The sequence below is a fragment of the Dermacentor andersoni genome, chromosome 1 (assembly GCF_023375885.2).
Source record: "Dermacentor andersoni chromosome 1, qqDerAnde1_hic_scaffold, whole genome shotgun sequence".
NCBI classification, from domain to species: Eukaryota; Metazoa; Arthropoda; class Arachnida; order Ixodida; family Ixodidae; genus Dermacentor; species Dermacentor andersoni.
The window spans coordinates 150,852,894-150,865,224 of record NC_092814.1 but is presented as its reverse complement, the minus strand read 5'-3'; the positions used below and the strand labels follow the sequence as shown (position 1 = coordinate 150,865,224).

At 51.0% G+C, this 12,331-nt stretch overlaps 2 protein-coding genes across 3 annotated transcripts in view; one reads left to right on the top strand and one right to left on the bottom strand.

Annotated features, from left to right (window-relative positions):
• kcc (solute carrier family 12 member kcc) overlaps positions 1-12,331 on the bottom strand; it is a 526,743-nt gene that overhangs the window by 208,018 nt on the left and 306,394 nt on the right. The gene's annotated exons all lie outside the window — the stretch shown is intronic.
• LOC140215452 (uncharacterized) lies at positions 5,541-7,232 on the top strand (the record flags this gene model as incomplete). The annotated part of the gene is made up of 1 exon (XM_072285997.1): positions 5,541-7,232. A coding segment is annotated over one exon (1,692 nt), but the record flags the coding sequence as incomplete, so codon positions are not given.

The following is a 12,331-nucleotide window of genomic DNA, read 5'->3' as shown; positions in this document are numbered from 1 at the left end:
CAACGGTGTCGTATTCGTGCGCTGTCGCTGAGGCCATGTGCGGCGCGCCACCGAAGGCGTCATCTCGTTTCACTAGAACAGACTGCTCCGCGAAAGGGGCCTATATGGGGTACCCTCCCATACATTTTTCAACGTCCATGCATCCCCGCTGGTAGCTCCGCTGGTAGCCCAGATTCACAGAGTGTAACGGCTGCGATGTTTTTGTGGTCTCCGTCGAAGGTTCGTCTATCGGAGCGCCCGACAGAACTCACGGAAATCACTGCACCGACTGGCAGTGGGCCAGTGCCGTCAGTGCCTTCGCAGAGGCAGGTGCAGTATGGGAAAGCTGGCGTGATGAGCAGTATGGGAGCTATGGGAGCCAGCCAGAGAGGACGACGAACACGCGAGCACTAGAACGAGCGCGTCCCTGTGACCACTTGGCTTTTTCTACGATCTTCGGCCACACCACCGTATTTTCCACTTCATCAGCCATATAACGCATTAAAAAGAAAATGTGTGCGTGTGTGTGTGTGTGTGGGGGGGGGGGGGGGTCAAGAACAAGTACATTCACGCGATCAAGCAACCACGAGCGCAGAGTACAATGCGGGCAATAAGATTGGGCGCTTGACGGCAGCTCCGCCACAGGAATGAGAGAGAGAGAGAGAGAGAGAGAGAGAGAGAGAGAGAGAGAGAGAGAGAGAGAGAGAGAGAGAGAGAGAGAGAGAGAGAGACGCATACAGCGGGGGATTCGCGGGGGATTCGGGGCCCAGTGACCGCGCGCCGGCGTGCACAAAATAAGATGCAGAAGTGCAGCACAAGAGAAGAGCGAAGAAGCCCCAGGGCAGCGGTAATGGCGTCTCCGCTCGTTAAGCCCCATTAGCATGACGGGAGCAGGACAGCGGCGGTGCGTCTGCTAAACGACGCCACGCGGTCGCGCCGCCAGAGTCTGCACCCCACCAAGAAAACCCCGCGAGGAAGGCGCAACTCTACGATGGAGAAGAAAGTCCATGAGCATAATCCCTGGAACAAAGATGCTGCGCCTGCACGAATAACTATAAAAGCGATCCACGTATAAAGGCAAAGTAACCCTTATCCTAAGGGCAGCAAACAGTATTGCACAGGAAGAAAAAAAATGAAGATCCCAAAATGGTGATGAACTGTCTCCAAAGGGTCGAAGCTTCTAGCGCAGCTAAGTGAATTTTAGAGAGCGCCACACGCAGGAGGTGCCGGTTATAGGTTCCACGGTAGGTCGCAAAACGAGAGAACACGTCCCGTGCTTGGGCCCTAGCAGTTCGGTACCTCTAAACACACTAATTGTGCTCTCGTAAGGAGCGGAGGGCAGATTGGGCAGAAGCTGGCATTTGTGTGAATGTTTCCTATGCTCCGTTTCATATTCAGCAGGTAATGCTGCGGAAGCTACCTACGCAAGTACTGCGCTCATAGATGTCTCGCTCCGCACGTTTCGCCATGCAATTGTTTCTGATCTGCGACGCTTTTTACGGAATAACTACGTCGTATATTACAACAACAACTTGTGGATGCAAGTTGACGTCAAACGACGTACAATTTGTGCGCCTTTTGTGCTTCCAGCATGTGGCGTACTATGTTTTCGTAACGAGCGAAAGTGATGCGCTGTGGCCGTTGGTCGCAGAAACCTGTCACTCCGGTTGCTTGGTGATAAATAGATTTAGATCGCCGACGTATTTTGTGCAATAGACACGTATAGTATTTTTCGACATAAAAGTATGACACTTAATTTTACACTCAACTAAACGCCGCGTATACCTATAGTTTTCTTTCATACGCAACACATTATCTTTTTTGGTCGCGGATGCGAACCGTCAGAGGTCTCTGTAGGCTTCGTAGCGTTGCCTGCCGTGTATGAAACGGAGTAACTGAGTCTAGTATAGACCGTTGGAAAAGACGCGTCTTAGGCGCGATGCGTTCCGAACGTCGCAGGTCTGATTGTGCGGCACGCCGGAAACTGTTTCCCAAAACGTGCACACGCCTGACCAACAATCGAGCTGAAGTTGTTTAATTTGATATCAGAGGGCCCACGCATTTCGTCTTACGTGTTATTCAATACGCACTGTGCACTACATGCTTATGCATAGTGCCCTCAACTACGTGGATGGGAGAGAGAAAGTGTGTGCGCGTTGACTGAAGTGTGAACCGGCTAGACTTTTGCCATTCGCGTAGTATCTTGCCTTTCATTACAGTGATTGTCAATATCCGTCATCATTTACAACCCTGCACGAAGAAGCGAAAACAGACAGCGCTGGCAAACGCGCATTGCTTCTTTTTTCTCTTTGTTTTCTTCATTTTTCTTTTTTTTTTTTTTTTTGCGCAAAGAAGATGGACTGTAGAAAGCTTTCAGCGCGAAAAGTGGCAAGACACGCCAGATGGCCAATAAAGACGCCTCACACAGCGCAGACTCACAATTAGGTTCGAAAGCAGCGAACATTTCCCGCGCCACCAACGTGGCTCTCGTAAAGTCTGCCCCCTTACGCAAGCTATAATGCTCGCAAAATTCACTGTTAGACATACTGCGCGCTAGATACGTCTACTACATGAGGCAGGCCATGTTACTGTTGGTGTAACAAAGTTACACAGATTTTCTAACTGTGCACGCTCCGACCAGCTCAGCGAATTGAAGATTTCGTTACTAAGAAGCCAGGGGGCAAGACGTGTGCTCTTACGATAAAATAACTGTACATGAAAAAATACAAGGATCATTGAAGCTCATAACAAAGCCTCTGGCCCCTGGACACCATCGCAGCCTTTGGTTGTCGCCACTTCTAGTGACAAACCCCATTACTAATGTATGCCCCTTGAAAAGTGGCCGCCAATATGTTAATGTTTGCAATGCGGGACTCTGCCGTTTCCTCGCTCCGTGTGTCAGAACTCAGGCACAGAAAAACCCATTCTAGATCGAGGAATGGTCTCGGTCATGAATAGTTCTGTATCGGTGGGTGCCCACTTGCACCCAAGCTCGAAAGTCATTCCTTTTGTTTCAATTCCGAAATAGACAAAGACGATAGGCGATAGCAGTGATTAAGCGCAGTGCAAACAATATTGAGTATAAGAATGGAATAGAACAAATTAACAAAAAGCGAACGCAATTCCAAGTTCTCATTCACCTCCGAAATAAATGAAAGGATAAAAGAAACGACCGCATAATTAGCGATAGGCAAACGGCCCGCCGGAATGAAACGACAAAACGCTGGCGGCCCCGCTCTCCGGAAGCTACAGGCAGCACAGTCACAATGAGATGCGGCATCGAGAGACGAGAAAACGCCGCTCATTAAAAGCTTTCATGTGGATCGTAAGCTCGTCGAGTTCAATAAGCTCACGATAATTTTTCCAAACACCAGCGGGCCACAGAAATTCTCTTGTAGCTTTGCTTTTCTTTCTTTCTTTTTTTTTTCTTTCACCGAGTACAAAAAGTTTCGCCCCAGATAGGAGTGTGAATAGCAACATTTATAGGGCGTACCAGTGCAAACCTACACCAGATAATTGAAAAGTTTCAAGTCTGTGGTTGAAAGGAAGCATAGTCGAACTAGCTTTTGTAAAAGAAAAGAAACGAAATAAAGAAAAAAAGAGTCTTTGTTGACAATGTATTAGAAGGTATTTTCTATAACTGAGTCGAACGCGTTACAACCGTCAAAACGTGTCGACGTGTCTACAACTTGTCACAACCTTGAATATCGTATCGGCTTCCTCGCAGACACTTCGAGCGTATACGGTACCAACCTTACAGGGGCAATAGCAAGCTATTAGCTTCGCATTTTTCCGCCGCACGTAGACACATGCGTTTACAAGGCAGCAACCGGCGCAGCAGTGCCTCGCGTTACATTCATGCGCGCCGGTGGTAAGCAGTGGCAAAGGCTGTGAGAAGCCGCCGTACAAACGGGCATGGCTCAAAGGCACACCGAGGCAGAGTGGCTACCGCGGCGAAACAAAGGGCACTCGCATCGTCCTGCACGCAACGCAGCCCCCAGACACACAATACACAGTTTTACTTTAGCCTACGCTATACGATTGCACACGCTATAAAATAGCGGGTCGTCACTGAGCATGCGCAGAACGCTAAACGACACATAGCGTATAGCATACGCACGCTATTTCTTAGATTTAATGTTGAATGAATGAATGAATAGAATTTATTGATAGCAAAGACAGAGAGGTCGACCTGAGATAGTGCGCTCTAGTCTGCTACTCTGCACTGGGGAAGAGATTTAACGTTACCTTCTTTGCGTGGTTTACGTAAAGCATGGCGGTGGTGCCGGCTGCCCTCTTCGAATTGAATTTGGCGTTGCTTTTGTAAAATTAACTTCGTTCGTAGCAAATGACTGTGTAAACGGCTTTCGCTCAGTCTCGGGCCGCTTCGACGACAGAGTATCACGGATAACCTTGTGGAATTCTCGAGATCGCTTCTCCTGTCGAATGAGCCGAAGCCTAACGAGAGAAAATTCGAGATGTCAGCGCCACGTAACGGTGAAGTCAAGAGATAGTCGCGACAACAGCATATGGCCTCTGAGATTGGAAAATCTCGCAGGCCAACTAAAACTGTAATAAAACTGTAATAAACGTGCGCCGCTTAGCGTACGCTGTCATATAGCGTATGCTATTCACTGTTTCGCACAACAACGGGCGATCACGCCAGTCCGAAATGGAATGAATGCCCCGTGCGCCAAGAAAGAAAGAGCCGCGACTGCAAGGTTTTCGCTACGTGTCCGAATAGTCGCTTTCGGGCGTGGCCGACTGAAAGGTTTTCCCTTGTCGGTTGCGCGGTCGGATCTTGTGGCTCAACGAGAGGAACTGCGCTTTGAAATTGCGTCCCCAGAATCCAGTATGGGCACAGGCCCCGAGAGCGTTGTCGTTTCGATGGTTCGGAATAATGGAGGAGCGGGCATCGGAGCTCGGAGTTCCTCGGAAAGAAATCTCGCCAAGCGGTCTGGATGAATATGCAGTGGGCGCGCTCATTCGAAGTTGCCTTAGCCGCAAGACAGCTGCGCTCGCAGGCAGAGCTTAATTGCGAGAGCGCATAAGGACGCCTATCTTGACTGCAGCGGCGCTAGCAATGCTGGTGCTGGTACCGGGCAAACTTTTTTAGCATCCGCTCACCGGCAAGTTCGTTTGTCGGCTGGTCGGAAAACACGGCAGGGAGAGGACGAGTGGGAGAGAGTGGTCAGAAAGGCCGGCCACTTCACCAGTTGGACAGGACTGAGCTAGGAAGAGCACCTTGGAAGAGTACTATACGGAAACTATACACGGGCCCTGTGTCCACGACAAACATTTTTCTGCTACAGCGAGTCAATCCACTTTCACTTATCCAGGCTGAGCCAACGTATAGAAGCCCTGCGGTCATTGTTAAACGTTCGCTCAAGGAGCCAGCTCTCGTGCAGTGGCAGCGCGAGCCCGCGTCTAATCCGCGAACGGCAAAACCTTAATGCGACTTCCCAGCTTTGCGTGGGATAGATTACTCGCCTTCTGTGAAAAATAAATAAATAAATAAATAAATAAATAAATAAATAAATAAATAAATAAATAAATAAATAAGAAAATTCTGCGTCAGGCACACCATCTACGCGGACGATATCACGTTATGGGTGACCGGTGGCAGCGACGCCCACATCGAGGGTGCGCTGCAAGCCGCCGTCGACGCAATAGAAGACCAGCTGGAAGGCACCGGACTGAGATGTTCGCCGAGCAAATCGGAGCTTCTCATACTCCCACCTACCAAAAACAGCAGAAGCAAGACCAGACAACGTGAAAACGAAAAAATCAGAATCGTCACCAAATCCGGCAACGTGATCCCCGAGGTCGGCAAAATTAGGATCCTAGGCATGGTCATCGAAAAGCACGGAAGAAACGGCGAAACTATCACCCGTCTCAGGGTAAAAGCCGCCAACGCGATTCGACTCCTAAAACGAGTCACTTCCCGAAAGGCTGGCATGAGAGAGGAGAGCCTACTTAGGCTCGTCCAATCCTTCGTCATCAGCCACGTCGCGTACGTTGCAGCCTACCACAGATGGTTGCAACACGAACGAAACAAACTCAACGTGCTCATCAGAAGAGCGTACAAGACGGCGCTGGGCCTGTTCGAGTCCACGAGCACGAACCGCTTGTTACAACTCGGATTACACAATACGCTCGAAGAAATAGCCGAAGCGCAACGGACTTCTCAACTGGAGCGGCTGTCCATGACCAAAGCCGGGAGGAAGATACTGGACGATCTGGGAATTAGACGCTCGAACGAGGTGGAGATGAAGCTCCCCGTCCCCGAAGAGGTCCGACGCCAGACCAGAATCGACCCCACACCGAAGAACATGAATCCCGAGTTCAACAAGGGAAGAAGAGCGGCGAGGGCCAAGGCTCTCATTGACCAGCATGCCAACGACGAACACGCGCGGTACGTGGACGCGGCCGAATACCAACGGAACGCCTTCGCAGCGGTCGTCATAGAGGCGTCAACCGGCGCCACGAGGACGGCAGCGAGCGTGAGAAGCGCCGGAGCGGAACAAGCGGAGGAGGTAGCCATCGCCCTGGCCATCGCCGACGCAGACTGCCACACGGTGCTGAGCGACTCAAGACAGGCGGTGCGAAACTTCGCCAAAGGCCAAATCTGCAGGGAGGCTGAGCGCGTACTGCGAGCGGTCAAACTAAAAGAACGAAAAGTACGACTCAAGTGGTTCCCGGCGCACGCGGGCGACGCGTCGGGACGCAATGAGAACCATAATGAGACGGCACACGCAGCGGCGCGAGCGCTAACCAACCGCGCCCCGGCGACAGACCGTCCGACGTGGTTCGGAACCAAGGACCGCATGACGGATTACAGTGAAATCACGAAGGCCTACCGCCTGGCTCGCAGGACTCTCCCACCCCCGCACCCGAGACTGAGTCGAGCGGAGGCGGTAGTGCTGAGACAGCTCCAGACCGGATCGCTACCGAGCCCGAGACTGATGAATGGTATGTACCCCGAGACATATCCGACAGATACGTGCAGAGTCTGCCGGAGGGAGACTGCAGACTACACGCACATGTTGTGGGACTGCGTCAAATATCCAGAAGATTCAAAATCAAGAACTCTCCCACCGCGGCTTGAGGCAGCCGCGAAGAGCTACGACCGAGACGATCAGCTATGGGCCGTGCAGCAGGTCCTCGAGGCGCTCGAAAGGCACGGACCCAGCGAGCCGGCAACGGCGAGCGGAGACCCGCGCCGAGTAACGGCGACTTCGAGGATGACGTAGGCCCTCGTCGGGGCGCGCGCGCGCCCAACTGCAGGCATAAATAAAGTTGTCTCCAATCCAATCCAATCAGCTCCGAATTCATTCACTGCGACAGCAGTTAATAGTGTGGCTCCTCCAAACGGAAAGTTGTTAGTTACATCCGAGAGAGAGAGAGAGAAGAATACAGGAAGGCAGGGATGTTAACCAGTCAATAGTCTGGTTGGCTACCCTACACTGGGGGAAGGGAGAAGGGGAAGAGAAAGAAAGGAGAGAGAAGGTGTAGGTACGTGTACGGACAGCACTTCAGTTAAAGTCGCTCGAGCAAACCAGAAGTTCTGAGAAAACACAAAAGTGCCTTCACTGCCTTCTGAGCCGATGATCGGTCGGGACGGTGCTCTAATATTGTTTGTTCACTCAGAGGACGATGGTCTAGTCTCCTCAATGTGTCGGACAAATACTGTCTTTGTGCTTGAAATTGAGGACAATGGCACAATATGTGGTCAATGTTCTCCTCGCATGCGCAAACATCACATGCAGGACTATCAGCCATTCCAATTAGGGCTGAGTAGGCATTCGTGAAGGCCACTCCAAGCCATCACCGACACAGAAGAGACGCTTCACGCCGGTGCACACCGGCTGGAGGTCTGAGTTGAAGTGATGGGTTTAGTCGGTGCAGTCTTGTGCGCCTTGTATGTACGGTATTCCACTCTGCTAAGGAGATCGTGCGTGCCAGAATGCCAAGTTGTCTCGCGGCGTCGGTCCTTGAGAGCGGAATGGGGACGCAGCGGTCTTCTTGGTTTGACGTCCGAGCTGCCTTATCGGCGTCATCATTACCAATGATACCGCAATGACCTGGTATCCACTGAAAAGAGATATCATGGCCTTTTTCTCCTAAGTGATGGACAAGTTCCGCGATTTCGCACGTGAGCTGATCGTGATTCCCATGTCGGAGAAATGAATGCACACATTGCAAGGCCGGCCTTGAATCGCAGAAGACTGCCCATTTTCTAGGACTTTCAGTATTTATCACTTGAAGCGCCTCGCGGAGAGCCGCGAGCTCTGAAGCTGTAGACGTAGTGACATGGGAAGTCTTGAATCGCTTGGTTATTCTCATTGCTGGTATAACTACAGCGCCGCCGGAACTGGTTGGTGTAGTTGATCCATCAGTGTAGACGTGTGTGCAGTCGCTGTATTTCTCGTACAACAGAAGTAAAGTTAGTTGCTTGAGCGCTGATGATGGCAAGTCCGACTTTTTCTGAAGTCCTGGGACTGTAAGGTTCACTTGAGTACGGCGCATACACCATGGAGGAATAGAAGGCCTTGCCGCAGGTGTGTAACCTGACCTGAAAGAGGCACGGTGCGCGAAGACAGTCGCACTGAATGTCGTGTGGGGCCTATCTACTGGGAGACTTGCTAGGTGGTGGGTAGGGGTCCGGGCGACGTGTCTTATGTGCACACGCATTGTTTCAATGTTAATGTGCGTTCTAATAGTGAAATCTTGAGCGACTGCAATGACTTCAGTCGTTGACGCACTCAGCGGTAGACCGAGACATATCTTGAGTGCTTGGGCTTGGATGCTTTGGATTGTGTTCAGGTTAGTTCTGCAGGTGTTGGACATGACAGGTAGGCTGTACCGCAGGAATCCAATAAAGAGGACCCTGTACAGTTGCAGCATAGAGTGTATTGGCACTCCCCAGGTCTTTCCTGCAAGGAACTTAAACATATGGCAAATTCCTGTCAGGCGTTTTTTCACATAATTCACATGAGGGGTCCAGGAGAGATTTTTGTCAAGGACCACCCCCAAAAATCTGTGACTCGTGCTGTACGAGATGATGTGTCTGTCGACGGATATCACGTATGGAGACATTGATTTCCTGGTAAATGCCACCGCTGCGCACTTCTCGTATGATATACGAAGTCCTTGTTCTCGAAGGTAGGATGATGTTAAAGTAGCTGACTTTTGAAGCCGCGCACGAAGCTGCAGTCGCGTCACAGCCGACGTCCAAATGTAGTTTCATCCGAATAACTACCACGTAATGCAGCCGTTCGGCATAGCACGGGCGCGATGCTACCTGTTGATAAGATCAGTGCGTGCGGCCACCATGGCGCCTGTCTGCGCGCCTATTGGTGTGCCGGGGCTGTTGCACTTGTGCGCTGGCTATAAAAAGCCGGAAGCCCGTATCTGTCCTTCAGTTGTGCCTTGTACCTATGCTTGTGCTGAGAGGCCAGTCGATGCGTCGAATAGAGCAGTAAGCCCCTGCTGCCAAGATCGTCTTGCTGCCGTCTTAGTCTCAGCAGTTTACACAAAGCTGCTCCAGTTAGCCTAGACCAGGAGCTACACTCCGTGCCTTGCACGCATATAATACTTCGAAAGACGTCCAAGAAAAAAAGAAGTTAACCTTGCGTGCTTTAGTTAAATGTGGGGTTTAAGTACCAAAACCACGATTTGATTATGAGGCACGCCGTAGTGGGGGACTCCGGAATAACTTGAACCACAGGGGTTCTTTAACGGAACCCTAAATCTAAGTACACGGGTGTCGTCGCACTTCGACACCATTGAAATGCCGCCGCCGCGACCGGGATTCGAACCTGCGACCTCGTGCTCAGCAGCTCAACACAATAGCCACTAAGCAAACACGGCGGGTAAGCTTGCGTGCTTTATGGTATCGGATGATTTTGGCCGCTGCGCAACAGCTACAGCGCTTGCAAATGCTTCGGGCTCAAATTACTTTGCTAAAATCGAGGCGTAACTAAATATAACAATAAGTTATTTTTGTAGAATGTGCGCAATACAGGGATAGAATAACAGCAGGTACACTCAGCCACAAAGTTTTACGGAACACGCAATCTGAGAAAAAGCTGAATATCTGCGCAGCCTAACAACATAGCCCAGTATTCGAATTTACAGCCTCTACCATTATATGTGAACAACACTGGGATGTTCAGTTTTACTGACTACTGTTACAGGATGCTCAGAAATTGAACGTTTTCTCAGATCCCTTGGTCCGTAATCTTTTGTGGTTGACTATACACACTTCTTGATGTTTTAGTTCGGACTCGTAACTCTATACCTGCATCCGCTATTCTACGAGTGATGAAATAAGTAAATAAAGATGCAGTCACACAAATAAGAACAGTAGAAAGAGGATACGAGGTGAGCCGGCGACCCGTGGTCAGTTCTTGCAAGCCTGTCTCACCCGCCTCCCCCCATTGGAGCCTTCGTGGAGCCAAATATTCTCTTGGCGCTCTCGGCAAACCGAACGCATCGCGAGTAGCCCGGCCTCTTCTGTTCCGCTGGGGCGGCGTAAAGACGAGCTCTCTTCAGACGGAGTGCGGCACTTACGTGGGCGAAACGGGCAGAGAGCACGGCGCCCTACGAGCGTGAAAAATGAATTCCGTTCCTTTTGAGGGGAGACGGTCCGGGACGGCGATAAAAATATGGCGTCGGCTCACCCCCGACGGGGCGCAATGGCTCGGCGGCCGCTTTATGACCGCCATCAGCGAGCTCGTAACCTTCGAGGCGACGCCATCGTGGCCAACGGACCACGGGAGCCGCGCGCGCGCGACTCTCTTCCTCCCTTGCACAGCGTGTGCGCGGCTGGCTGGCCAGACAGCGGAGAACGCGATTCCCGATCGGCCTCCGTCGACGCAACCTTATCCGACCGGCGACTGAAAGCGCGGCAAAGATAGCTGCAGTGTACGGTCGGCTGCTTGCTTCCTGCAATTCCGTTACGCTGCGTGGAGACGCTAGGGAAAAGCCCATCCGTGTTACGAATGACTCTGCAGGGTCGGCGATGCGTCTCTAGACGGAAGAATGCATCTTCAGCGGCTTCTCTTGAAAGCTTTCAAATGCGAAGCATTTCTTCGCCGTCCGTCCGTCTGTCACGGGCTTGTCAAGACGCCATTGTCACGGGCCTTTCAAGACGCCAGACAATGGACAGCCGCGGCGGCCACTGTGCGAGGTCCGCTCGGGGATTAAGAGGCGTCTGCTCGGGGCAAGACACGTGTCAGCGAGAACCCGCTCATCTCGGCGTGGTCAGTGAAACCTGTGTGGAATGTGTGTGTGTAACCCCCCCCACCCCCCCACCCTCAAAGGCGGGTCGGCTACGATGACTTTGAACGTTCCGAGTTTGTAGCAGGTTGAACGGCCGTTTTTCCCTCACCTAGGGATCTAGGGAGGACAGAGTGTTTATAAGCAGCTGTTATGCGGCTGCTGGGGTGCATTCCTCTTGCAGTCATGTTAGACTGATGAACTGTAACGTTCTAATGTAAATACTGTAAATAAACCCATATTCCTCGTTCTCGATGAGAAGCAGTCCTTCCCTTCAACAACGTCCTCAGCGTGGATAAGTTGGACGACGGTATGGGCCAGCTACCATATATTTCATGCCCGACTCCAACCATTACAGTGTATGACGAACATAAATGATAGGCCATGACATGTGTGTCATGTAGTCATTAAATAGTCGCCTACGTCTTAGGGCTCTCATGGTCGTTCTGTTAACTTGGTACGTACCAAAACTGGCATAGTATGACAAGAGTGTATCACGAACATAAATGATAGGCCATGACATGTGTATCATATAGGTCATTAAACAGCCGCCTACCTCTTGGGGCTCTCATGTTCGTTTCGTTAACTTTGTACGTACCAAAACTGGCATAGTATGACAAGAGTGTATGACGAACATAAATGATAGGTCATGACATACGTGCCATGTAGGTCATCAAACAGCCGCCCAAGTCTTGGGATTCTCATGGTCATTTCGTTAACCGCACACTGCTTCGCATAACAGCCATTCCCACAGGACGTGGGAACTGCCGGCCTCTTCTTTTTTCCTTTTTTCACTATATGGGCGCTGAGAATGGCGAACGGAGTAGAGCGAGTTTTGCACAATACGAGCTTCTTTTTTTTTTTTTTTCGCGACAAACACAGCCTGCTGCTGAGGGCGAAAACCAACCAAGAAACGCCTTGGGCAAGAAAGAGCGAGAGGCAAAGGGAGCTCAAGATATGGGTCCGAGCGAGGCCATCAGAATAAGGCGTTCAATTTTCCGTTCGGAATAAGTCCCTGTCTCTTTACTTCAAGTGAAAGGAGAATTGAAATTTCACATGAAACAGTTTG